The 27,749-nt window shown below is 38.8% G+C and overlaps 1 protein-coding gene across 5 annotated transcripts in view; it reads right to left on the bottom strand.

Moving 5' to 3' along the window:
* The window catches only part of MYO16 (myosin XVI), a 627,399-nt gene that overhangs the window by 430,298 nt on the left and 169,352 nt on the right, over positions 1-27,749 (bottom strand). For all 5 annotated transcript variants that reach the window (XM_038387064.2, XM_038387062.2, XM_043509217.1 and 2 more), the window contains exons 3-4: positions 16,682-16,752; positions 11,515-11,658 (exon numbers count right to left, since the gene is read on the bottom strand). In XM_038387064.2, coding sequence (XP_038242992.1) covers positions 11,515-11,658; positions 16,682-16,752 — 215 coding nt within the window. The remainder of the gene's footprint in view (positions 1-11,514; positions 11,659-16,681; positions 16,753-27,749) is intronic.

Genomic DNA, 27,749 nt, shown 5'->3' with positions numbered 1-27,749 from the left:
TTTGATACTAATGTGTAGGTGACAAAAACTAAATGAACAGATACATGTGGATGATGTACATAAAAAAAAAAAGGATGTATGCTGTCTCCCTGCATGTGGGAAATGCTGAGAGGTTAAATGGCATGTAACAAGTGATTATTGTGTACAGTATCTAGTAGCTGTGAATATAAGTGCATTATGCTACTGCAAGCAGCTAATAGTTCCAAAACACTAAGTCAACTAATTTGCATTTATGCAATGTTTTAGATTCACAGGGGTGATTAATAACCTTGAGATATTCCAAGACTTCAAGCTATGTGCTGTCCAGCAGGTTAATATGCAGCCTGAGTAACACTCTCCTGATGGATGGTAATTAAATCTATTTTTCTCTACAAACAAGTCATTGTGTGAAATACCACTGTACTTAGAAAGCTTAGAATGCCATCTTAACTCAAAAGGAAACTGGATTCCAGAACAACATAGTGTAACTAGAGAACTAGCCCATCCAAGTAGACTCGAACTATGAAGTTACTGTGTCTAGGTAATGCATGAAGTGCAGTACACTAAAAAGATTTTCTAGCCACAGAATGCAATGGCATATTTCTGTAACCACAATATCCTAATCCTGCTATAGAAAAATGATAATATATTATTTTCTTATTGATCAAATTTGATATGATCCTGTAATATATAGCACTCAATCAGTATGCATATATTTTGCATATTTATCAGCTATATGATTACAAGTTTATTTGCATGAAAAAAAGAATTAGTCAACTAATATATAGGCATATAAACTTCGGAATTTTTTTTCTATTTCAAAAGGGCAACAAAGTATTTTATAGGAAGAAACAGAACACAAATACTTAAGGGACGTAAGAATACCATGTGGCCTCTCAAGGCCTTTATCCCTAATTATGCATTTTTAGTAGGTTAATTTGTTGTTTTCGTGGGTTTTATCAAATCTGCTCATATATTGCAATCTTATCATCATATGATTGGAGGACATATACTAGTTAATTCCCATCTCCAAAGTATGTTTAGTTTCCTCTTTTGTTTATCATTGTCTCCTTCCTCTCCTGAACCTGTTTATCATTGTCTCCTTTCTCTCCTGAACCTAACACTTTATTGCTCAGTCTGTCAACAGTTCTGTCTTTTAAACACCTTTTCTGAAAATAAATCCATCTTGAACTATTCATAGGCTAGTCCTTTTCTTTTTCCATGAGTTGCCGCATTCCATTTTTAAACCTAAACACAGTGCTGCTGATTAAAAGTGTAATAATTTGATACCACCAAATCATTCAATAGAATAGGTGCCTAATTTGCATACTGTGGCTCCTGGGTCAAGAAAACAGTTTTGAATATTATCAAGTTGCCTCCAGATTAAGTACTCTACAAAAAAAAACCCATAGACAATGCTTCCAGGAAAGATGTAAAACTGGTGTCAGCATTTATTTTTGTCGTGTCTTAACCTAACAATGTAACTACTACAAGTACAGTCCAAACTCAGAGTTACGAACGCCAGAGTTATGAACTAACCGGTGAACCACACACCTCATTTGGAACCAGAAGTATGCAATCAGGCAGAAGCACACACACACACACAAAAGAAGTAGCAGAATACTGCACAGTACTGTGTTAAACATAAACTACTAAAAAAAGGGAAATTTTAAAAAAGATTTGATTAGCTAAGGAAACTGTTTTTGTGCTTGTTTCATTTAAATTATGTTTATTAAAAGCAGCATCTTTCTTCTGCACAGTAAATTTTCAAAGCTGTATTAACTTAATGTTAAGTTGTAAACTTTTGAAACAACAACCATAACGTTTTATTCAGAGTTATGAACATTTCAGAGTTACCAACAGCCTCCAGTCCCAAGAAATTCATTATCCACACCCCCCCTAAAAAACCCTACTTGCGGATCTCCATTATTCTTCAGTTTGAATCTTTAATGCCTATGCTTCATTTTGTATCCCAATCTCATTAGTTTACATTGTTGTCCACTAAATTAAATTAGCTCCTCATTCTCAGAGACCAAGTCTACACCAATTATTCTAAATTTAGGACTATACATTTCTCCCCTCCTGTTATTTTAACTGAAGAAAGTGCAGAGGTACACGTAAACAAACACGATCTTCTTAATGATTCTTCTGTCACCTTCTTTATTATCTCCATTAACCCTGCACTATTACCCTTTACCAAAACCATCTGCTTTCAATCCATAAGCCATTTTTTTGCTGAAGCAGTTTTCTTCTCACTGCCTTTACACATCAATCTTTAGGGCTGCACATCATGATAAGCTGCCCTTGAATTTTTGATAAATTATGTCACTGCTGTGTTTTCCTGTAGTCAGTCACTCATGAGTTCAAAAATTCATGAATATTCATTTGCCTTCTCTCTTCCAAGAATCCAAGATCATCGCCCCTTGTAAATGTCCTGGGACCTACTTATCTGAAAGACCATCTCTCTCCCCCCTCTTGAATCAGGGAGAGGGAGAAGCTGCAAAGATATTCTCTGTGAGGGCCTCAGCTTTGGATATCATTTCCCCATTGTTCCCAGCCATGAGTGGAATGGAAGGCAATAAAGAGGGATCTTAAAAACCTTAAGCCCGGTGGGATTTTTGTTTATTTATTGCTGAGTTATTGATGATTGCTATGTATAATCTTGATTAATGGTTGGAGGGGGTTAGAGAGGGGGACAGAGAAGCAGTACAATCTATGCTTGCAGATTTAAGAAATTTTCAGGAGTGCCTACAGCACAGAATAAGCATTAGGAGAATAAGCATAAGCTCCTTTTTTAATGATGTTTATAAGACAAGGTAACTAAATACCAGTGTATGGATGCACAAGCCCCTCCTTTTTGATCCCACTGGTTTAGGACCTCATCATTTCTAACAGTGAGGATCTCACTCACCTTACTGCCCACTGTAACTTCAAATGAACTGCAGAGGCCAACCACTTATCAGAGGCCAAAAATCTTTTCTTCATCCTTCCTCCACTTGACATCTTCCACATTAATAAGCCCTTCTGCCAATCCAGTATTGAAAAGCATCTTGATCATTATTTCTAATTGTTAAATCCTTCATACACCTTTAATAACAAGCATCTCACACACACCAAGCTATAAAAATGCAGTACTTAGGCAAAACTGAGAGGCCCTGCAAGTATCTTATCAAAGGGTTCTGAAAAATTTAGGTTTCAGAGTAGCAGCCGTGTTAGTCTGTATTCGCAAAAAGAAAAGGAGTACTTGTGGCACCTTAGAGACTAACAAAAAAATTTAGGACACTTCCTTGAATTTTTACAAAATATATCAATGAGATGTTATTTGTCCTGGTCTTTCCTTCTACAATGCTGCTTACATGTAATAACTTTTTACAACTGTGGCCGTTTAAAAAAAATCACCATTTCTCAGATACTTTGGCAATGTAGCAGGGCCTAAAAGTGGGTAACAACTGTAATTTACACTCATTTTAAGGCTGTTACATTACCAGAGTGGTGTGAAGGGAGCTTTATGTAAATGAGAATTCAAGCCAAAGTATTGAAGAATTTCAAAATCTGTGGCACTCCTAGGACAAAGTGGGCGTTGAAAGAAAGGTGTTTCATTTCTTTTGAGTAAAGAGACTAAGATACATACTCCCATGCCATACTCATTGTGGATTATTTGTCCAAAGATTTGCCTTTCAAATACAACATACTTTTGTGGCTAAAAGAACTATTTACCCATAATTTTATCATACTCACCATTATTTTTATTATTCTATGTTTTCAATGGTATCCACAATGTTAAAACCAACCAAATGTAACAGAACATCCCACTTTTGTTTTTTGGTGGATTACTTTCTTATTGCTATTACGTGGAATTTGAAAACTTTCACCCATCTTCTCCATCTTTATGTAAAACTGGTGTGGTTTCTAAAGTTTTAAAAGGTCCATTAGCAGGTGAACCCAGCAATTAAACCACTCTTGTCAAAAATACAATATATTAGGAACTATCCAATGCACTCAGAGTAATATTTACTTTGAGTCACAGGTTTAATATGTACCTTCAAAAGCACAACCTGCTGGGCTACAGGTTTGCCTCTGAGCCATAAGAGTAAGGTGGTAACATAGACTCACAGCACTTAACTGTAGTATCAGAATATACTACATTGAAAGCTAGAGGCATGTAGGTAGGAATAGTGATCAGTAGGGTATATATATATACACCCGATATAGGGTGGTGTTTATGTGACCATCGCGTATTAGCACTGTAGTGTCCAGGAAGTGGATCTCTTGTGTGGACTGGTCCAGGCTGAGGTTGATGGTGGGATGGAAATTGTTGAAATCATGGTGGAATTCCTCAAGGGCTTCTTTTCCATGGGTCCAGATCATGAAGATGTCATCAATGTAGCGCAAGTAGAGTAGGGGCATTAGGAGACGAGAGCTGAGGAAGCGTTGTTCTAAGTCAGCCATAAAAATGTTGGCATACTGTGGGGCCATGCAGGTACCCATCGCAGTGCCACTGATTTGAAGGTATGCATTGTCAACAAATTTGAAACAGTTATGGGTGAGGACAAAGTCACAAAGTTCAGCCACCAGGTTAGCCGTGACATTATCGGGGATACTGTTCCTGACGGCTTGGAGGCCATCTTTGTGTGGAATGTTGGTGTAGAGGGCTTCTACATCCATAGGGGCTAGGATGGTGTTTTTAGGAAGATCACCAATGGATTGTAGTTTTCTCAGGAAGTCAGTGGTATCTCAAAGATAGCTGGGAGTGCTGGTAACGTAGGGCCTGAGGAGGGAGTCTACATAGCCAGACAATCCTGCTGTCAGGGTGCCAATGCCTGAGATGATGGGGCGTTCAGGATTTCCAGGTTTATGGATCTTGGGTAGCAGCTAGAATACCCCAGGTCGGGGTTCTAGGGGTGTGTCTGTGCAGATTTGTTCTTGTGCTTTTTCAGGGAGTTTCTTGAGCAAATGCTGTAGTTTCTTTTGGTAACTCTCAGTGGGATCAGAGGGTAATGGCTTGTAGAAAGTGGTGTTGGAGAGCTGCCTAGTAGCCTCTTGTTCATACTCCGACCTATTCATGATGATGACAGCACCTCCTTTGTGAGCCACACTATCAGAGGCTCGTTCACTTGCGCATCTACCAATTTGCTATATGCCATCATGTGCCAGCAATGCCCCTCTGCCATGTATATTGGTTAAACTGGACAGTCTCTACGTAAAAGAATAAATGGACACAAATCAGACGTCAAGAATTATAACATTCAAAAACCAGGCGGAGAACACTTCAATCTCTCCAGTCACTCGATTACAGACCTGAGGGTGGCTATCCTTCAACAAAAAAACTTCAAAAACAGACTCCAACGAGAGACTGCTGAATTGGAATTAATTTGCAAACTGGATACAGTTAACTTAGGCTTGAATAGAGACTGGGAATGGATGAGTCATTACACAAAGTAAAACTATTTCCCCATGTTATTTCTCCCCCCCCCACCCTACCCCCCACTGTTCCTCAGATGTTCTTGTTAACTGCTGGAAATAACCTACCTTGCTTGTCACCATGAAAGATTTTCCTCCTTCCCCCCCCTGCTGCTGGTGATGGCTCATCTTAAGTGATCACTCTCCTTACAGTGTGTATGATAAAACCCATTGTTTCATGTTCTCTGTGTGTGTATATAAAACTCCCCTCTGTATTTTCCACCAAATGCATCCGATGAAGTGAGCTGTAGCTCACGAAAGCTTATGCTCAAATAAATTTGTTAGTCTCTAAGGTGCCACAAGTACTCCTTTTCTTTTTGCGAATACAGGCTAACACGGCTGCTACTCTGAAACCTATTCCAGCACAGTGCTCAGAATAATGTGCTTCTGGAGATGCTGCCTTTAAGATGAGATATACAACAGGACCATTTATGATCATTAAATATCCCATAATACTTTTTTTGTAAGAATGGATTCTTAAGCTCAAAGTGCTCCCCAAATTTCAACTTGAATAATAACATTCTGCCTATCTAAATTTCTTCTGTAGTTTCAATTAGATATGGTATAATTTACTTATTGTTTTAACCAGTTGTGTAATGTTCCTCTTGTGAAGTTGTAGAGTTTCACTGCAGAGGATAGCTGGATTTTAATAATGGGCTAATGATTCTAATATTTATAGTCTGTGGGCCTTATTATCATTTAAAACTAATGCTCATTTTCATCACTCCAGTTGTTAAGAAGATCTAAAAATGGGTGTAAATGTAATATCAAATTAATATTTTATGGCCCCTTTACCATACCAGAGTGGTGAAAAAATGGTGAGCCTCAATGTAAAGGTTTAAAATGTAAAAGTTTTACCAGTATAACTATGTTGTTGAGAAGGGGATTCCTCCCCCTCCCCCCCACATTAACTATAGCAGTATAGTTAAAGTGTCAAAACGTCCTAGTGTGTATTCAGTGGAAATGAATTCATCCGATGAAGTGAGCTGTAGCTCATGAAAGCTCATGCTCAAATAAATTCCTTAGTCTCTAAGAAGTCACAAGTCCTCCTTTTTGCAGATTGTTCTCAATGTAATCAATGAGAGTTCACTCACTCGTGCCAGGGATTGATTTGGCCAACTGTCTGTAAAACTATTTTATAAGAGAAAATGCCAAATCTGATCATGGGCTTATGCAAACACAAATGTCATGCCCATTTTTTTTTTTTGGTTCATTTCTACATACAGGTAGTATCAGAGTTCTGTAAAAAATAACCTTTAAACTGAGAGACCATCCAGCAAGTAATAATATATTAAAGTCTTCTCTTTGGAGGATAAATCATATTCCAGCCTCACGGAAGCCTAAAAAGTACTTGATATTCTCTTTACACCATTCGTTCTATTTGCTTTTCAATGCTGCATTACTCATAAGTGACATGGTCTGTTCTCATGGCAGAAGCAAGAAATCCTCAGAGCAGGAGGTCAACAACATTGGAAGTCTGCCTATTCATTCAGGGAGCATTTCAAAAATTCCCAAATGAACTGCAGTGTTGTTTGGTGTTCCACAACTCAGACAACTTGTTTAACATTGCAGACCTGCTCCTGTAAACCTAATGCAGGATGTTTCAAGCAGAACTCTGTCTTATATGCTCACAAGTAGCTGAGTTTTCCCAAATTCTTTTAAAAAAGATATTGGATCAAATACAGCCGCAGTACAACTCCTTTAAAGCAAATAGAATCTTAACCACCTAAACCAAAATTGAATTTTGTCCATCAATTCCAAGTAATACAACCCAGCTGAGCAAAAGCAACATTCACTCAGCTGACAGATAGTGATTAATTTCCTGGTTTTTCTAGTAATGTCAGAAAAAGAAAGTATTAGAAAGAAATTGGTTTCTGCAATACACAACTATTTTCGTGTGCCTATAAACAAAAAACCCCTGCATAACTGATTGCTGCTGTGTATCATTCTAATACATTATTAATCATATTTATTACAGACCATAGGAACCAATCAAGAATGAAGCCCCATTGTGCTTACTTGGGCAAGTTTCCCACTGACCTCTATTACATTTTTGCACAAGATAAAATTTCAGGATTTGGCCCATGGTGGGGAGGGATTGGGCTATTTTCTTTGAATTTATAGATGTAGAGCTTGTAGATGTCCTGCATATTCAATCTTTAAGAGAGAAAATGTTGCAATTGTTTTCTTATTCAAATAAATTAAAAGGGAATTTTAAAAAATAAAACAAAATGAAGGAATTCATGAGGTTTTATGAAGTATTATTTACTCTTTTAACTGCATAGTAAATTTGTGGAATAACAGAAGTTGCCGGCAGCTGACATGGACATTATCCAATCCCACACTACACATTAGACATAGACCTGGAAACACTCCAACCTCAAGGCAATGTAATTATTAATATCAGAAATTCACACAAACATGGTTTGGGGATGTGAAATAAAAGCTTCCCTACAATTTCTACTTCCATTTTCACTTGGATGAATTGTTACTAAACATATTATTTATGTCACAGTTCAGAAACTACTGCTCATCTAACAATTTCTTTCCACAAGATTATATTTATTATTCCCAATCCTGGGAGAAAAAATAAGTGATTTATGTAGTGTGGGCCAAATTCTGCCCTGAGGAGTGCTGAGTACATAGGAAGGGGGCAGAATGTGCCAATATATGTGTATATATAATTACAGAAATATTCTTGTTTTGTTCAACTATAGTACACATAGGAGAGCCTCATATGCTGCAATGTTTCAGAAGATGTACAAAAGCTTTTGAAAAACAAGATTTATAATAAATAGGGATCAAAGCACAGATGATGTGGGATGCAAAAGAACTTTGGTTATAGACCCAGTTTGAAATAATGGGATTATATTCTATTGCAGTTCTAGGCAAAATCCTAGGGTACAGAGGTGAGATTTTCAAAAGTGCTGAACACTGCCCTAATTCTGCTTCCACTGAAGTCATTAGGAGTATATAATACTGAGCATTTTTGAAAATCTCACCCAGGGAGCAATGGCAGGCTTGAATAAGGAAAATATTGCCTGCTTCAAAAAGACATAATTTCTCTAATGAAACAGATTGAGAATAGGATATTTGAGGATTTTTTTACCCCATTTCATCAGGGAATAGATGCTCTTGACTGTTTGTGACTCAGATTTCTGTACTTATACTGTAAATTAGTCATAAAGAAAAGAAAATACATATCTATTATTTGTATGGCAGTACGTGTTCACAATGTCTTAGGCCATGATCCCTCAACTTGAAGAGCCCAACACAACAGTCTATGGAAAAAGGGTAAGCATTAAATACAGTCAAAGTTTGTGTTAATAAATGGTTGAAGATCATGAACCAGCTCATTGCTTCTGCAACATGAACTTCTCAGTTTTAGCCAATGTAGTGGTCTTCTCAAACTAAAGGAGGAATAAACAAGGAGGAATACACAACAAACAGTACTATCCTATACTGGTTAAGATGGAGTGAACTTGGTCCAAAATGTGCAAATACCGTCTGCCAGAGATTTCTCAGTATTTGGCAAAATTAATGACAATGTTTATAGTGGCTAACTCCCACTCTATCATATGTGACAGCTGTGATTTAAGAACATAATAATATAGTCAAGACACAAAACCAGAAAATAGTATACATAATACATATTGCACCTAATGGGACAAATCACAATCAGATGTCAGATGTAATTGATAGCTTGAGGAAAACAGCAATCATAAATGAATTCAGAAATTACAAAAGGCTAAGACTCACCAAGATTCTAAGAAATGATATGGTGAGACTCAGATCAGTGAGAGATAACACCGGTGGGTTGGTGAAAGCAACTGGAAGGAGTACAGGAGCTTTGGGAGCTCCCTACATAGGGGAGTGTGCCCACTTTTGTCACCCATGATTGACTGGATCCCCTGCTAGTTCTGGAAGCTCAGGTAGTAGGCAAGAAATGCATTGTTCCATGTGAGCCTCTAAAGAATATTACAATCATTTTGTTCAGATACAGTTCATTTTGTTCATAATACAGTTATTTATACCATTGTCACCTAAAAACTGGATTACTAGAATACTCTATATTAGGAGTGTGTCAGAAGAATATTTGGAAACTTCACCACCCTACTTGCTTAGACATGTTGTTCTCATGAAATGCATTATACCTGTACATCATAATCTGCCTTTTTTCCAGATCTAATTCAATATGCTGGTTTTGACCTATAAAGTTCTAAATACATTAGGTCTTGATTATGTAAGAAACCACCTCCCTTCTCAGAAGGTACCAAAGCAGTTGAGATCAGAAAAGTCACTCAACCTAATGTACCCTAATTTAAATGGGAGTGTCTGATGACAGGATATTTTCACAGAGAGAAAATAGTTCTTGCACTCAAGAACTGTTTCCACCTTGGTCTGACAGATTTAGACTCTGCTGACTGTCAAGAAATACTGCAAAGCTCATCTGTCCTCCTGGCTTTCAAGAAGGGCTCTGATTTGAGGAAGCAGATGAGCTAGTGGGGAGTTACATGGGTTAGTTCACTATTGGTTTATTTTCTACATTAATACAGTGATATTCTCTGTAGTGTTTCTGGTAGTGTGGGGCATGCCCCCCAGATGGGGTCATGAAGCACTAGTTATGAGATGCAGACACAGACCTCTTAATTGTTCTTCAGCGTCTCAGATTTAAATTAAGAAAGTGAGTCTCTCTTGCTGTTAACAATGCTAAGAAATTTTTCAAAATTGCCCCAAGAGAAACTGATAGAGAGATGGCTGCCTGAATTTGAAAAGAGCCTGCAACAATAATTCAAAGGTGTAAACTATCTCATTCATTTCAATAGGTGCTAATTCAGATGCTGATGGCAATTTAAGGCAACGCTGTTAACTATTTCACTGCTTCTGAATGCATATATGAGAGGAGAGGAACAATAATATTATGAAAATCCATATCTACATTTCCAAAGGATGGATGAGGGTGTGAGAGATTAGTCAATGGGGTCCAAAATATGTGTGAATTAAGATGGGTAGGCCTTTAACACCACACAGTGGGGTTATAGGGTGGGCGCTATTAGTTTCATTTTTCTTAAGCGAGAGTCAGCTTTTAACAGTTTATGAAACCCTGCTCTAGAATAAGTTTTCTAGTGGTATTTGTAATACAGAATAGCCTAGATCAAGGGATAGGCAAATTTCAAAAGGGTCTAAATAAACATTCCTATTATTATCCTAAAATTCAGGATTTTGTGTGAACATACTTATAGACCTGTAGAACTCAACAGGAGTTTTACATTCGTCTTCTTTGGGGTCAGGAATTGGTCATTAAAAGAGTACTTTTTTCTTGCTATATATTATAAATAGATATAAGCAAGAAAACAAAGTTAGATAACACTTTGGGCAATTTCGACATTGTCCCTTTAAACTACATTGTAAAATAAACAGTGACCAATATCCACACAATACCATGTGCCAAGTTTAAAGTCTGGCGCCTTAGAAATAGAAAAGGCTTAACAAGAATAAAGTGCTCATCTATCATAGGCTGAATGTAGTGTCTGTTACACTTATTATACATAACATTCTTTCTTCTATAGATTCAAAGTTGGTTAGATCAATATTAAATTGCTCTTACTTTCATCACATTCACAGATATATCTTCATGAATACTGAGTGCAACTGAATGCCAAAAATATTTCTTGCTTTTGAGAAACAATTTTGATAGGACTATCTGCCTGTTTGGGCTTTAATAGCAAGCAATGGGGAGAAGAGAAAGGAAATTATCTGCTTGTCCCATTTGGGACTGACCTATTTCCAGATGCATCATCTCCTAACCAAAACAAAACAAAACAAAAAAAACCCTTTACATGACATTTACACTGTAGTCACTTTACAGACCTGAAAAATTTCTTATGATAGATTCTCTAAATATGCTGCGCTCAGAAAGAAAAAAGAAAGAAAACCATGACATATGGATATATTCTTCTCACTGATCCGATTACTTACATTATATGTTGGATTCACACAAACATTTTAGATCTCATACTTTCGCATACTATGTCTCATTTTCAAGAACACAATGCACTGAATTGTTTTACTTACTACTAACAGTAGCAGGACAATATCAGGATTATCACATGCACAGGCTACATGCACTGATGTCCAAAAATCCTCATCCTGATGATTTACATTTACTCCTCTGTCAATTAGAATTTCTGCAGCAAAGGCATTATCATAACGAGCACACTGAAAGAGAGAAGAGAAGATTAGACAGAGGGCTTAACTCAAAGTACAAGTGAATTTATCAATGAACTTTTTTTCAAAAGAAGAACAGGAGTACTTGTGGCACCTTAGAGACTAACAAATTTATTTGAGCAAAAGCTTTCGTGGGCTATGAAATGTATTTGAACATAAGCCCATGAAAGCTTATGCTCAAATAAATTTGTTAGTCTCTAAGTGCCACAAGTACTCCTATTCTTTTTGTGGATACAGACTAACACAGCTGCTACCCTGGAACTTTTTTCAGTTTGTGTTTATTCCCTACATAACATAGAAAGTGATCAGATAATATATTGAAGGTTAAGCTTCCATTTCTGCAGGGAGCTGATGGATCCATGGAAATAAACTCTGTGACATGCAAGGAATACATACTATTAGTGTAGGATCCAAATTTACAGAAGGCTTGGCTTTCCATAGCTATACAGAGAACAGAATTTACCCTTGAATAAATTACATCATTACAAACCAGGGCTCTGATCTTTCCTAAGAATTTTCATATGGAACAAATTACAGATGGGACTGCACAGCTACAGGCATAAACAATGGGCTACAATGTCTTTTGCCTATAGTTCATCAGAGTTTGAAAACAGCCCAGATGTGTAGTAATAAAAATAAAATAATTATTGCACTCTGATGTTTGTTCAGTGGCTTTTGTGAAATGAATTGGCATTCTTAGTACACTTCATGCAACAAAAATAATCAATTGTAATTAGCTTCCTTGTTAGAGAGGATGGTTGACTGACTGGACATACCAAAGAAACAATTCTGTGCTTCCTAAAAGAATGGACACTCTAGGTGGTAATTTCAAAAAAGCTTAGGGCCTGAACTCTGCTACCATTGATGTCAATGGGAGTTAGGTCAAAATTTAGTGCTTCTGAAAGTCCCACTCTCAATTGCAGGTTTAAAGCACATTAATATGGCAGTCTGGAAAAATGTGAATAATGCTCTTAATTCAGCATCTTCCACAGCCTTTATCAAAGAAATAGATCACTTTTTGGTATAGTGGGGAGAAGCCACAGAGGAAAAAGGAAATGAAACAGTAAGTAATTTTTTAATGACATTTTATGGTAAATATATTTTTAATTCAGTTCTTGAGTTAGCAGATTTCTCATGCTAATGGCAAAGAATCCTCAAGGATCAGCCTTTTCTCTTACATAAAGCAGATTATATCAGTTAAATTTTAAAAACTGCTACGTAAATGATCTGAGTGAGCAAATCTTTAAATAAATGCCAAGTTACATTTAAAAAAATCTTGAAATAAAATTGTCTGCTCTGTTTATAGCATGACTGATCCCCAGATGTATTGGCACTGTGTTTAAAAGAGGGTCAATCTGAGTCACATTGAAATCAATGCACATTTTGCCATTGTCTCCAATGGGATAAGAACTTGGCTGCAAATGAATTAACAATATTCACGAAACCAAGTCAGTAGCTTACATACTCGACAGTATATCATGTTTCTGCCTGCATGAAGTTTTCACTTCTCTTGGAATTGTGTGTTAACTTATGTAATGACAGGCCCCACGAGACCTACTGAATGTAATGAGGCATGATGCATTAAGCTCAAAAAACCTAAAAGACAGTTCACTGAGAACTGCAGTTAAAAAGAGTTTTCCAGTTGCCACATAGAGTAACTTAAAATCTGTAGAGAAGGTTCTCTTATGGTTTTAAAATGTGAGTGGGACAGCTTGCTTACAAGCCATACTGCTTTTGGGCTGTTAACGAGGGCCAAGATTTTCAGATCTAATTAACAATTTTGAGATACTCATTTTTTGGGTGTCCAACTTCACACACCTTAAAGGGGTATCATTTTAAGAGGGTAGTTGCTCAATAGTTTACAAAGATGCCTCACGTTGGAAACTCCAAAACACTCATCACTTCTGAAAATCTTGCCCTAGCACTTTTGTTGGTGACTGGCACGTGAGTAAAGACAACAACAGAATTACAAGGCCAGAGAAGAGAATTAATTTTTCTCTTCTCCTTTTTCTTCTGGTCTTCTGAGATATAAGACATAAGAACAACTAATATGAATGGGGTGAAGATGGGCAGCACTGCATTGCTCTATAGGCAACGTGGGTTTAGGATACAAAACAACAGCATACAGGAAAGGCTAAAAATTATAAAATGATGTTGGGAATGGAGTTGGAATGCCATACACAGAGTCAGAGTCTTGAGTCTAGTAAGGTTACACTGTATCTGTAATATGCCCGTGTAATAATGCTGCTGTGTTCCATATATGTAAAATGGGAAACATATGTCTCTCTAAAGCAAACTGAAATAGTAGTATACTTTTAGGAGGCCAATTCTGCCCTCTGTTATACTCATGAAGCCATATTGAATTAATCAGGGTTACATTTGTGTAACAAACTTGGGCCCAAGTAACTAAAATTAGATGTTTTAGAACTAAGCCTAATGGCCAACAGCTATGGTGGCTGACCTGGAGCTACACACAGCCTTCAAGAAAAAGGGAACATGAAGGCTGGGTACCTATGGTGACATCCTGACCCCACTGAAGTCAATGGAAATTTTGCAACTGACTTCAAAAAAGGCAAGATCTTTTTCCCTAGAAAGAAGTGCTGTACAATATTTACTGAACTCTCTTGATTTATCACAGAGATTACCAATTGACTGTGGGAAAACTTGTTTTTCAATAATCTTTCTCTTATTCTCAAATTATGTTTTTGTCAAGGTGCATGTTGGCTGAAATTTTGGTTCTTACTTCATGGACCTTACATTTGAAAATTGAAAAGATTAAGGAGTCATATTGTTTGTCTACACTCATCTCTCCCCTTAAAGCATTCTTCTTCTGTAAGGTCTTTCAGTGATAACCCATCACATATATAGAATACTTCTAAAAAGCAAAACCAAAGCTTCAAGTTGTCCCTTTGTCCTGCACATCATGTTTGGACTGTGCTATTTGTGCATAACAAAGGATGCTGCTCTCTTACTCACACAAGAAGAACCCTACTCATTTTAAAGGGATAATGTGCACACACAGGATTTGGCCCTTAAACTGTGAACTTCGTGTGGCACACAGAGGCAGGTGGTCCTCTATGTCGACAAAGCAAAAATTGTCAACGCTCAAAAAAATACAAAAATATTTTCAAATCCAGCATAAATTTGAATCACTTAATGCCATTTTGCAGAGCTCTCTCAAGCAGAAATATCATAAGACAATGGGTTTTTGTAGCACACATCACCTTCAGCCCATGCTCCACCACAGATCCTGCGTCCAGCCAGCACCAAAGTGAATGGTGCTGGCCAGGGAAGCAAAGGAGTGTGTGCTGTACATTAGTAGAGCTGGTTGGGAATTTTCAGTCAAAATGTGCTTTTGACAGAAAATGTAGTTTCCACAGAAATCAAACTTTTCTGTGGGAAAATTTCAATTTTGCTGAAATTTTTCCAATTTCTGTTGGGAAAATTTAAACAAAATATTTTGTTTCGGGTTGGTTCAATATGAATTTCAGTTTGTTGAGCTGACCCCAAATGATTAATTTTTAGTCAATTCATCATTAAGTTGCATTTCGTATAGTGGCTAATGGCCTCATTGGCATTAAGGCCTCCATTTTCTCCTTTAGACTGGGCTGTCTGGCCAGATTACATCTGCCATGATGCAATGCAGATTCCCCTCAGCACAGGTTTATGTTGAACTGACTCAAAATGAAACATTTCACTGTTTCCAAATTGAAATTTTTCTAAATATTCTATCCCTTGAAAAATTTTGACAACTTTTTGTGCAGGTTTGGGATTAAAACAAATGTTGCAGTATTGGAATTGACCACTGAACAGAAATTCTGATTTTTACTCAGTGTATGCATCAGGGTCATGTACAGTGAGAGATATAACCGACAGCTGCATCCCACAGGCAGAACCCCCATGTAGTTTAAAGAACAGTACATCTGCAGGGGTGGATCAGGTAAACTCTGTAAAATAAATTAAGATGAATATGATTTATTTTGGTATTACAGACATGAGTTACTAACTTCCTTGTCTGAATATAAAGTAGTAGCAGCAGTAATCATGGGATTGCTTCCACTAGATTTATTTGGTTTGCTAGCAGTAGAAATGTGTGATCGAATTCTGATTTTCAATTATACTGCCCTTAATTTTGGGGGCATGTTTTTTACTGGCTTTTTTAAACACACTAGAAAACCAGGCAGGCTTCCATGAACATTTCACTAACGTTTGTGAACCTTCTGAAAGAATCTGGGCAAATTAATCATTTTGTGTTCAAAACAGGCAAAACTTGTCATATTCTCCTGAGCATTGAAACATTTGACACAACCCTCAAAGCAAAACTCAGGTGCCCTGCAAATTTATGTGGGTCAAAACAGAAAACATTGTATGCATCATGGAGCATAGAGCTTCTTACAACTCTATTGTGGGTCCCAAATTATAATCCTGTACTTCACAATAACTAAAAGTGACTGGACACCAGTGTATTTGCTGTATTTCTCTCTCTCTCTCCCTTAATTACATGGCAAACACAAACCTGCTCCCTTTTCCTTTAATCTCTTAATCTGATATACAAATAACTATGGTGATCTAAATGCAGACACTATGTTAGATTTCCATTTGTAGGAGATCAACAGTGAAAAAAATCAAAAGTAAGGAATGACATCAGTTAAACTGAAGGTTAAATTATCTTTTTTCTACTCTGTGAAGGTTTTGAAATATTGCATTTCTCCATCTTACGAAGCAGGCAATTTTTCGTTTGCTCTTATTTACTGTGCAGATAATTTATGCCTAAAACATCTAACTGGATTTTGCTAGTAACCATCCTTACTACATGATGCATCCCTACATAAGCCTTTTGAATGCCACCATGTATTTCATGTACACAGCTGGATGCAATTATAATCACTGTGGTGCTCAGTGTAGATAAAAAATTATTGATAAACCTTTGTTGTTGTTAATATGCTCAATATGCTACTCAGAATCTTGCCATATTTATCCACTGTCACGAATACTAATCTTCAATCACTCTTACCAGATGAAGCAAGGAGCCTCCTGAGGAAATAAGAGTGTGAGGGTCTGCACCATCCTTTAGTAGCTGTAGCACTGAAATATCAAAGAAAAGAGAAGGAGAAAGAATTAATGCACCAATGCACTCAGCACTGAGATGTTAATAGCCTGATTTTTCATCATCTTCATTAACAGATTTAATAATATATGCAAACCTCTGAGATAACATATGTAAAACTATCATGTCAGCATTTCCTGTCTCATTTATTTTAATAGCTATGTCTGGCAGTTCAGGACCTTTGATAACTATGCTAACTATGAGCAATATCAAGGACTTCTCTAGAGCAGTATTTCTCAACCAAGGATCCGGGGTCCATTGGGGGACCACAAGCAGGTGTCAGGGGATCTGCCAAGCATGATCAGCATTAGACATGCTGGGGTCCAGGGCAGAAAGCCAAATCTCCATCACATGGGGCTGAAGCCTGGGACCCTGAGCCCCGCCACCCAGGACTGAAGCTGAAGCCTGAGCAACTTAGCTTTGTGTGGACTCCTGTGGCATGGGACGGGGCCCCAGGCAGTTGCCCTGCTTGGTACCCGCTAATGCTGGCCCTGTTTTTTATATGCAGAAAACCAGTTGTTGTGGCACAAGTAGGCTGTGAAGTTTTTTATAGCTTGTTGAGGGGGTCCTCAAAAAGAAAAAGAGAACCCCTGCTCTAGAGTATGGTTGTGTTTTTGTAACTCTGAACACAGGATATTCTATAGCAAGGTCAAAGTCACCAGATTAGACCATGTTCATGTGAGTGCAGAACACAGTTAACTGATTTTATTGTATTTTGCAGAGTTCCCCAAGACCTAGAGGCTTTTTCGCTAAATGATTGACATTAGTGTTCATAACTTATATTGCCTGAAATTAATCTTCATGCCACTGTTTAGTGAATTGCACTCCATTCAACCTCTACAGTGCATTGTCTGATCACTGACATAGCATAATTCTTGAAAAGATATTTGGGGCCACATTCTGCTCACAGTTATGTTTAACAAACTCCTTTGAAATGAACCCAGGCATTTAACTCAGAGCAGAAGATAGCCCTGCATATTGGTGCTGAGTCAGGATTGATAATTCTTTATTCTTTTTCCTTGGTCTCTATAGCTTTTATAACCTTTTCACTTGGAATTCAGGAATTGACTAACTCACTCTATTAATGTTCATGCCAGGGTAGGATTGAATGATGAAAAGGCCAGACATTATCAGGGGAATTCACCCCTGAACTGCAACCCATTTGTGCTGGCTAACTGGCATAAGAAGTCCACAATGACCTCACCCCTGAGAAATACCCTCAACATAGAGGCCCTCTATAGAAGCACAGCTGGTTCCACATTCTCATCAGGAGGCCCTGGTCCAAGAGAAGTTATATGATGGGTTAGGGATATGATGGGGCCTTAGCAATTCTGTGCCACAGCAATGGCCCATAGTAGAGGAGCACACAAGTTAAGACAACTCTTATGGCTCTCAGCCTCTGAACAGGGGAGTTGCAAACCATCTCCCCCTTTTGCTCTGCACCGGAGCTTGTGCCTCACTCAATATAAGAGTTGTGAAATGCATAGAAATATTAAAAGCAGTCACTGAAAGAGGCTGTCACAGGTTCCACAGTGAGCTCTCTGTGGTCCAGTAAGGGCACCCACTCTAGGCTCCCAGCTCCCCAGCAGTCACCTCTTTTGGGTGAAGACCTGCGTCTCTCTCCCTCCTGACTGAGATTTTTCCAGGCTGCACAGTTCCCTGCATACACTATGTTATTCTCAGCAAGCCAGACTCCCTAACCAGGCCAAGTTCTGTGCACTGCTAACTCTCTGAAGGCTATGAATAATGTAATTGCCAGCAGTTATGAGCTACCACAGAGCTCTTTCTAAGCAAGCACATTTATTCTTAAGGTGAAGGTAATGCAAAGAAAAGATATTAAAAATAAAATAACCTAAGCACATGCTAAAGAACTTAACAGAGGTCACCCCAACTCCAACCTAGGACTTTAGAGAAGGATTGGAAGGACTGATACCTGCCAAAGGTTGCCACATAAGAATGGCCATATTGGGTGAGACCAAAGGTCCATTTAGTCCAGTATCCTGTCTTCCAACAGTGGCGAATGCCAGGTGCCCCAGAGGGAATGAACAGAACAAGTAATCATCAAGTAATACATCCCATCTTCCCTTGGGCAGAAGGTTCTGTCCATTTGCTATATCAGAAAGAAGGATCTAAGTCAGTTTAAAGTCAGGCTATTTATCTGAAAGTCCTTTATTTGTCAGTAGTCTCTGAAGACTCCAATTTGAACCAGTATATTTGAGCCTCAGCAAGTGGTGGTACCTCAGTGGAGGTATTATAACCTCAGTCAATTTGCCTAATCAGCCTCCACTGTTCCTAGTTCCTAGAAAGCTACAGTCACCCTTCCCCATGGAAATGCATACAATGCCTGGTGCACAATGATACATAAACTTAACACAGTGAGATCTCCCAAATATATTGCAGGAAGTTGCCATCTGTCACAGAGGCAAGATGTGAACTCATGGTCTCCTGGCCTCCAGTTCAGTGTACTTCCCACTATGCAAGAGATGCTGATATGGACAGGCAAACAAGACCTGGGAGCATGCAGAGTGCATTGGAGCATTCACAAAACTAGCAGGTCAGTGATTAATCTGTTCTACAGCATATGAGCAAATGGTATTTTTTAGAGGTGTGATAAATGAGAGCGGGGGGTAGCTCCCTTTTGTGGACAGCGAGACAGCCAGTTAGCTATAGAATCCCTCTTGGTACTTGTTCTTTACTTGCTTTACCTGTAAAGGGTTAACAAGTCTACAGGTAAAAGGAAGGGAGTAAGCACCTGACCAAAAGAGCCAATGGGAGGGATAGAACTTTTTAAAATTGTGAAAAAACTTTCCCTTTGTCTGGCTGTTGTTGTTCTCCAGAGAGAGAGGACAGAGCAGAGACAGGGCTGAGACTATTCTGCAAAAAGATTTTTGTCAGGTATGGAAATCATCAGATCATACCTAAAACTCCTCATTTGAACTCCAAATATGTAAGTAGATCAGAAAATGTCTAGAAAGACGTGATTAGGTTTATCTCTGTTTATTTCTTATTGGCTTATGGACTCTTCTGTGCTAACCCCAAATGGTTTTGTTTTACTTGTAACCTTTAAGCTGGACCTCAAGAAGGTTATTCTTGATGTTTAATTTTTGTAAGTGGGTTTTTAAAATCTAGCAAAAACCTAAGTTCCAAATGTATTTTCTTTCTTTTTGTTTTTAATAAAATTTACCTTTTTTAAGAACAGGATTGGATTTTTGGTATCTTAATTGGTTTGTGCATATGTTTTTTAATTAGCTGGGGCAACAGCTAATTTTCTTTCTTTTCTTCCTCAGCTGTTCCCGGAGGCAGGTGGCGGGTGAAAGGGCTTGAGGGAAGGAATTCCCAAGTGCTCCTTCCTGGGTTCCTAAAAGGTTTGTTTTTTGTTTGTTTTTTGTTTTTTGTTTTTTTTTTTTTTTTTTTTGCATTTGGGTGATGGCAGCATCTACCCATCCAAGGTCAAAGAGAAACTGTGACCTTGGGAGTTTAATACTAGCCTGGAATGGCCAGTATTAATTTTTAGAATCCTTGCAGGCCCCACCTTCTGCACTCAAAGTGCCAGAGTGGAGAATCAGCCTTGACAAGAGGTTTCTAACGTAGCCAGATCTTGGTGGTATTGCATGGAACACTTAGGCCTTGGCTCTCCTGCTATGTAATTTGAAGTTCCTGCTACAAACCACAGAAGCACTAGAGGTTTTCAAAAATGGTCAGATGTGTTTTTTTGTTTGTTCAGTAGATTTTTTTTAAACACTGGCAATTTTCACGAGCTTTGTTTTCTGAAATGTTTTCTGAGCTATTCTTGATCAAATTTTCCAGAAAAAAAAAATCTATCAGAGTCAGACACCAAACAGAAAATTTCAGCTAAAACAGTTAAAGTTTAATAACATTATAATCAAAACAGGGATTTATAATGGGAAGGGATAGGCAACTTTAAATATAGGAGCAGCTACATGCTCCACCTATAATGATACATCTATTTTGGAAGAATCAAAAAATGACAGTTACAACAACAAATTCTACTCCATATTTCATTTCAGGCTTTGAAAATCAACAGACAATCTAAACCCTCCTATAAATTCAAACCTGTAGAATAAAACCATCATACCTCCTCATTTGCTTTTTAATTTGTTTTTGCTTTATTTAATTTAGTTAATTGCAAAAGGGCTTTGCTTTCTGGCAAACACAATTTTGTAAGCTAAATACTCTTAGACTCTACTGTTGTTCTTGGCACTGCCACTGAACTGGGAAGCAGAACACTGAGTAATGTGAATTACATGGACTGTGTTACAATTGCCAAGCGAAATGGAGAATATAAGGGAAGCATATTTATACTTGCCATAAATTTGGCAAAAGTGGAAGAATGAAGGAAATTATTAGTTAAATTGGAAAAGATGGGGATCAATATGAAAACTGAAAGGTGCATCAGGAATTGGTTAACAGGGAGACTACAGCAGGTCCTACTGAAAGGTGAATAATCAGGTTGGAGGAAGGTTACCAGTGGAGTTCCTCAGGGATCAGTTTTGTAACCAATCTTATTTAATCTTTTTATTACTGACCTTGGCACAAAAAGTGGGAGTGTGCTAATAAAGTTTGCGGATGATACAAAGCTGGGAGGTATTGCCAATTTAGAGAAGGACCGGGAAATCATATAGGAAAATTTGGATGATCTTGTAAACTGGAGTAATAATAATAGGATGAAATTTAATAGTGAGAAGTGTAAGGTTATGTATTTAGGGATTAATAACAAGAATTTTAGTTATAAGCTGGGGACGCATCAATTAGAAGTAACGGAGGAGGAGAAGGACCTTGGAGTATTGGTTGATCATAGGATGACTATGAGCTGCCAATGTGATCTGGCCGTGAAAAAAGCTAATGCAGTCTTGGGATGCATCAGGTGAGGTATTTCCAGTAGAGATAAGGAGGTTTTAGTACCGTTGTACAAGGCACTGGTGAGACCTCACCTGGAATACTGTGTGCAGTTCTAGTCTCCCATTTTAAGAAGGATTAATTCAAACTGGAACAGGTACAGAGAAGGGCTACTAGGATGATCCGAGGAATGGAAAACTTGTCTTATGAAAGGAGACTTAAGGAGCTTGGCTTGTTTAGCGTAACTAAAAGAAGGTTGAGGGGAGATATGATTGCTCTCTATAAATATATCAGAGGGATAAATATAGGAGAGGGAGAGGAATTATTTAAGCTCAGCACCAATGTGGACACAAGAACAAATGGGTATAAACTGGCCACCAGGAAGTTTAGACTTGAAATTAGATGAAGGTTTTCAACCATCAGAGGAGTGAAGTTTTGGAATTGCCTTCCAAGGGAAGCAGTGGGGGCAAAAGACCTATCTGGCTTTAAGATTAAACTCGATAAATTTATGGAGGAGATGGTGTGACAGGATAACATGATTTTGGTAATTAATTGATCTTTAAATATTCATGGTAAATAGGCCCCATGACCTGTGATGGGATGTTAGATGGGGTGGGATCTGAGTTACTACAGAAAATTCTTTCCTGGGTATCTGGCTGGTGAATCTTGCCCATATGCTCAGGGTTTAGCTGATTGCCATATTTGGGGTCGGGAAGGAATTTTCCTCCAGGGCAGATTGGAAGAGGCTCTGGAGTTTTTTCTCCTTCCTCTGTAGCATGGGGCACGGGTCACTTGCTGGAGGATTCTCTGCTCCTTGAAGTCTTTAAACAATGATTTGAGGACTTCAATAGCTCAGACATAGATGAGGTTTTTCGCAGGAGTGTGTGGGTGAGATTCTGTGGCCTGCGTTGTGCAGGAGGTCGGACTAGATGATCATAATGGTCCCTTCTGACCTTAGTATCTATGAATCTATGAAAACCCCCCACAAATTATTTCTTCCTCCTCTCATTTATAGGAACCCAGTGATTAAAAATCACTCACCCGCCCCCACACAACACATCCCCTTATGGGCTAAAGCTCAAAAGTTGGACTTTTTGTCCCTATCAGTACTAATGAACATTACAGAATACCCTCAAAGGGGGATGGGGATATACTGTTCCCCTTACATTATAGCTGCCATAGTCCTAGACTCCTCAACACACACACACACACACACACACACACACACACTTTGTATAGCTTGTTCAGAAGCCTTGTAATAGCTAGACCACCAAAACTTCCTGGCACCTGCCCCGCTTCTATGCTCTGCATAGTTTCTTACTTCACCTCTTCAGTATCTAAGGCACCTAATAGTTGTCTTTATGTTGCAATTTCTATCCAAGGAACTTTACAAAAATGAACTAAGATGGCTACAGCCTTCCAATATAGGTATAATCCTCATTTGCAAATGAGGAAAGTGATGTATAATAGTCCTTAAAAGTGGATTTTCCCCAAAGTGCTCAGTGTTGGCCTAACTCTGCTCTCACTGATATCAAGGGGAATTTCAGCTCTGACTTCAAAGACAGTAGATCTAGGACAGTGCTGAGCACTTTTTGGAAATCACATTGTGACTCTGGCAGACCAGGTGCCAGGTCATGCCAAGGCCCCAGAGCCGAACACTGCAAATGCATAGCTGGAAACTGGTCTGGCTTACCTGTGCGTTAGTATACTTAAAATAGATTTTAGTGTTATAAGAGTGTGTTTAGACTTTATGGAATGCTTGTAGGATGCTGCATGTATTAATCTTACTTATAATATCTGTATATGTGGTATAAAGTTATACTGAGTGTTTTAATTGTAAACCTGTGTTACTGTGTAATTCACCCAACAGGAAAAAGAAGCAGAAATTAAGGTAAAGTGCTCATCCAGTACTCAGGATGGTCCATTGAAGACAAATGAGGCATTGTGTAGCACCAAAGGACAGAGACCTTGTTGATTGCACTCCTAACTCCACCCTGGAAAGGGAGGCCTGTGCATGAACTTATCCCATCAACTTGGATTCTGGCTTGAGGAGGGATAAAAATCCTTGACAAGGAGAAGCTTGGTCTCCTTATGCTGTCTGGACTCTGAGGGGCAAAGATTCTGAAACATAAGCAAGAGATCTTCATGCTGTTGGCATGGGTCAGCCTCAAAGAATACGCAAAGCTGCTTATTATACAAACTTTTATTACCTTTTAAAATCTACAACTGTAACTCATTGTGTGTAAAAACAACGAGGAATCCTTGTGGCACCTTAGAGACTAACACATTTATTTGGGCATAAGCTTTCATGGGCTAAAACCCACTTCATCAGATGCATGGAGTAGAAAATACAGTAGGGAGGTATAAATACACAGGGTATGAAAAGATGGGAGTTACCTTACCAAGTGGGGGGTCAGTGCTAATGAGCCAATTCAATTAAGGTGGAAGTGGGCTATTCTCAACAGTTGACAAGAAGGGGTGGAAATCACTTTTGTAGTGCTAATGGGGCCAATGTAATCAAGATGGCCCATTTCAAACAGTTGACAAGAAGGTGTGAGTATCAGCAGGGGGTAATTAGTTTTTGTAGTGACCCATCCACTCCCAGTATTTATTCAGGCCTAATTTGATGATGTCCAGTTTGCAAATTAATTCCAGTTCTGCAGTTTCTTGTTGGAGTCTGTTTTTGAAGGGGTTTTTTGATGAAGAACTAAAGATTTTTTTTTGTTGAAGAAGAAAAAATACTTCAAAAACAGGATTCTCCCTCCTGCCAGTGAGTCAAAATACAGAAACACTTTGAAACATCTGTGATTCTTGTGACCACACAGTGAGTTGAAATCTCTGCAGAGATAATGACAATGGCCATCATTGCTTTTTCAGCAGAAAACAACTACAGAGATTACTCCACTAACAACGTATATATCTGTTGCAGACATAAACCCAGTAAAAAATACACATTAAGCAGATCACGTTCAAAAATATATGAATGATTCACGTACAAAAATGAGATTAAAGAAAATAATCACTTCAAGTTTTTATCCATCTAGCTTGCTTTCTTTTTCTTCATTATTGCTCTGTAGAGTCAGCGGTACTACAGAGATCTCACATCACAAAGACAGCGAGGGCAGTGGATGTGAACTCTCATGTAGTTTGGGTCAATATTCTTTGTCCTAAAATAGGATCAACTGTCACAATCCACAACACACAAAAGCAACTGACAAGCCTCTACTTTTTTTTGTAAAGGAAATGGTATTTACCTCACAGTAAAGAAGAATAAACATCCCAATGTAATTCAGTTAGATCCCTACTCGACATTCTCTGGGGATATTCTGCTCTGGTCTCTCACCATGAAAACTGATCTTTTGTGTGCTTTTACCCTATACTATATAGATTTCACGGGGGAGATCAGCGTTTCATGGGGGAGACCCAAAAGAGAGTTGCAGGGGGGTCACAAGGTTATTTTAAGGCGATCGCAGTATTGGCACCCTTATTTCTGCACTGCCTTCAGAGCTAGGTGGTCAGAGAAGCAGTGGCTGTTTGCCGAGCGCCCAGTTCTGAAGGCAGCATCCTGCCAGCAGCAGTGCAGAAGTAAGGACGGCAATATCTTATCATGCCACCCTTACTTCTGCGCTGCTACCTTCTGAGCTGGGTGGCCAGAGAGAGGCGGCTACTGATTGTGGGCCATGATTTCACAGTACGTGATGCATTGTTCATGGCCACGAATTTGGTAGGGCCCTAGTTATGAAAGAATAAGTGGCGCACAGATTTCTGACTCTCAAATACTGTATGGGTGCACTATGCCAACCTAACCAATCCTCATGATGGAAATCCTATTGAAGCTACTGGGAATATTACCTAAGGATGAGATGAACAGGCCCTAAAGCAGGAAGTTAAAAGTTACTTGAAGATACATATATATAGTCAACCAATCATATTTGAAAGAGAATCAAGATTTGATTAGATTTTATGTAAATGCTGAGATCATTTCTTATTTGTCCCAACAAGTCTATCCAGTTTTCCATAGATGTAATTTAGATATGGTGCACTATATTATTAAAATACATTACACATACGAACACATAATCACTATTATCATCTCCTATCCATAGCCTTTTCCCATGACTTCTGCTCACTTCCACCTCTGCTTCTATCCATACCTTCCCACTCTGCTTCCTGCCCCCACATCTCCTAGCTCTGGCTCCACTCCCCTTCTGTTTCTATCCACTCCTCCTAGACTGGCTCTGTGCCCCCTCCCTTTCTGTGCCTATTTCCCCCCCCCCACACACACACACACACACTCCTCACTCTTTGCATTCCAGTCGGGCTGTTTCCTCCTTCTCCTTCACACTGGCAGGATCCCAGCAAGCGGAGCACTGAAAGCACAGAAGAGACAGTCTTCCCTATCTCAGTTCTGATGCCTTATCCTTTATAAGAAAGTCCTGCTCAGCCCCTGGGTCGTGCTCAGTGAAGATGGTATCTTTGGAGAATTTAGCCACCAAATTAACAAGTCTCTACTAAGCTTGTGTGAACTGAGATTTTTCATTTAGTTTATAACAGATGAATTTTGGTGGATTTTCATGGGAACAGCAAAAGGCCCCTCCCTGACATCAAGGTGACCCCCTGACCTCCCTCTTCCTTAAAGCATGGAGGTGCTGGAGCTTTTCAATTACAAGATTATAAGGTTGTAAGTTTTTATTCACCGTGGGTGAAATAATGTATTTTCTCCTAATCTCATTCTTGGAAATGGCTGAAGAACTGTAGTTGAAACTTAAAAAAAAATCAGTTGTAAACAGACATGTCATGGAAAATTTCAACCTGAAAGATTTAAAGTTGGGCACAGTTAAAAGAAAGTGAAAACAGGGTCTTATAATGTAAAGTGTTAGGCAACCTTAACTATAGGTGGTGTTCCCAGTTGTAATATGAGCCACCAATTTTTGTCAGACGATCCTGTGTAGAATTCTTTAAACATATGTGATAGGACTGAAGATCATTGTTTTAACTGGGTGAAACCTCACTAAAGATGGTGGACATAAATGCCGCCCTTCATTTAAGGTAGTTGTAAGGAGTCATTAAAGTCCTTGATGGTACCAGGTAGTTGAAACAATATGACCACCACTCAAATCAAAGGTTTCAGAGTAGTAGCTGTGTTAGTCCGTATTCACAAAAAGAAAAGGAATACTTGTGGCACCTTAGAGACTAACAAATTTATTTGAGCATAAGCTTTCGTGAGCTAGTGAGCTTTTCTTTTTACTCAAAACAAAGGCACCTGCAACAGAGTCATGTGGGCAAAGGGGTTTTGTTGGGTATTGTATTAGTAGAGATCTGCGTGTCAGGCTATGTCTACTTATGGACCTTACAGCGGCAATGAGAAGAAAGTCAAGGAAAGTGTGGGCCCCTTACTGAATGAGGGAGGCAACCTAGTGATAGAGGATGTGGAAAAAGCTAATGTACACAATGCTTGTTTTGCCTTCACGAACAAGGTCAGCTCCCAGACTGCTGCACTGGGCAGCACAGCATGGGAGGAGGTGACCAGCCCTCTCTGGAGAAAGAAGTGGTTCGGGACTATTTAGAAAAGCTGGACGAGCACAAGTCCACGGGGCCGGATGCACTGCATCCGAGAGTGCTAAAGGAGTTGGCGGATGTGATTGCAGAGCCATTGGCCATTATCTCTGAAAACTCATGGCGATCGGGGGAGGTCTCGGATGAGTGGAAAAAGGCTAATGTAGTGCCCATCTTTAAAAAAGGGAAGAAGGAGGATCCTGGGAACTACAGGCCAGTCAGTCTCACCTCAGTCCCTGGAAAAATCATGGAACAGGTCCTCAAGGAATCAATTCTGAAGCACTTAGAGAAGAGGAAAGTGATCAGGAATAATCAGCATGGATTCACCAAGGGCAAGTCTAATGCCTGACTAATCTAGTCGCCTTCTATGATGAGATAACTGGCTCTGTGGATGAGGGGAAAACAATGGACGTGTTGTTCCTTGACTTTAGCAAAGCTTTTGACACAGTCTCCTACAGTATTCTTGCCAACAAGTTAAAGAAGTATGAGCTGGATGAATGGACTATAAGGTGGATAGAAAGTTGGCTAGATTGTCGGGCTCAATGGGTAGTGATCAATGGCT

Source organism: Dermochelys coriacea, chromosome 1 (genome assembly GCF_009764565.3).
Source record: "Dermochelys coriacea isolate rDerCor1 chromosome 1, rDerCor1.pri.v4, whole genome shotgun sequence".
Classification (NCBI taxonomy): Eukaryota; Metazoa; Chordata; order Testudines; family Dermochelyidae; genus Dermochelys; species Dermochelys coriacea.
This window is presented reverse-complemented; position numbering and strand designations above follow the sequence as displayed.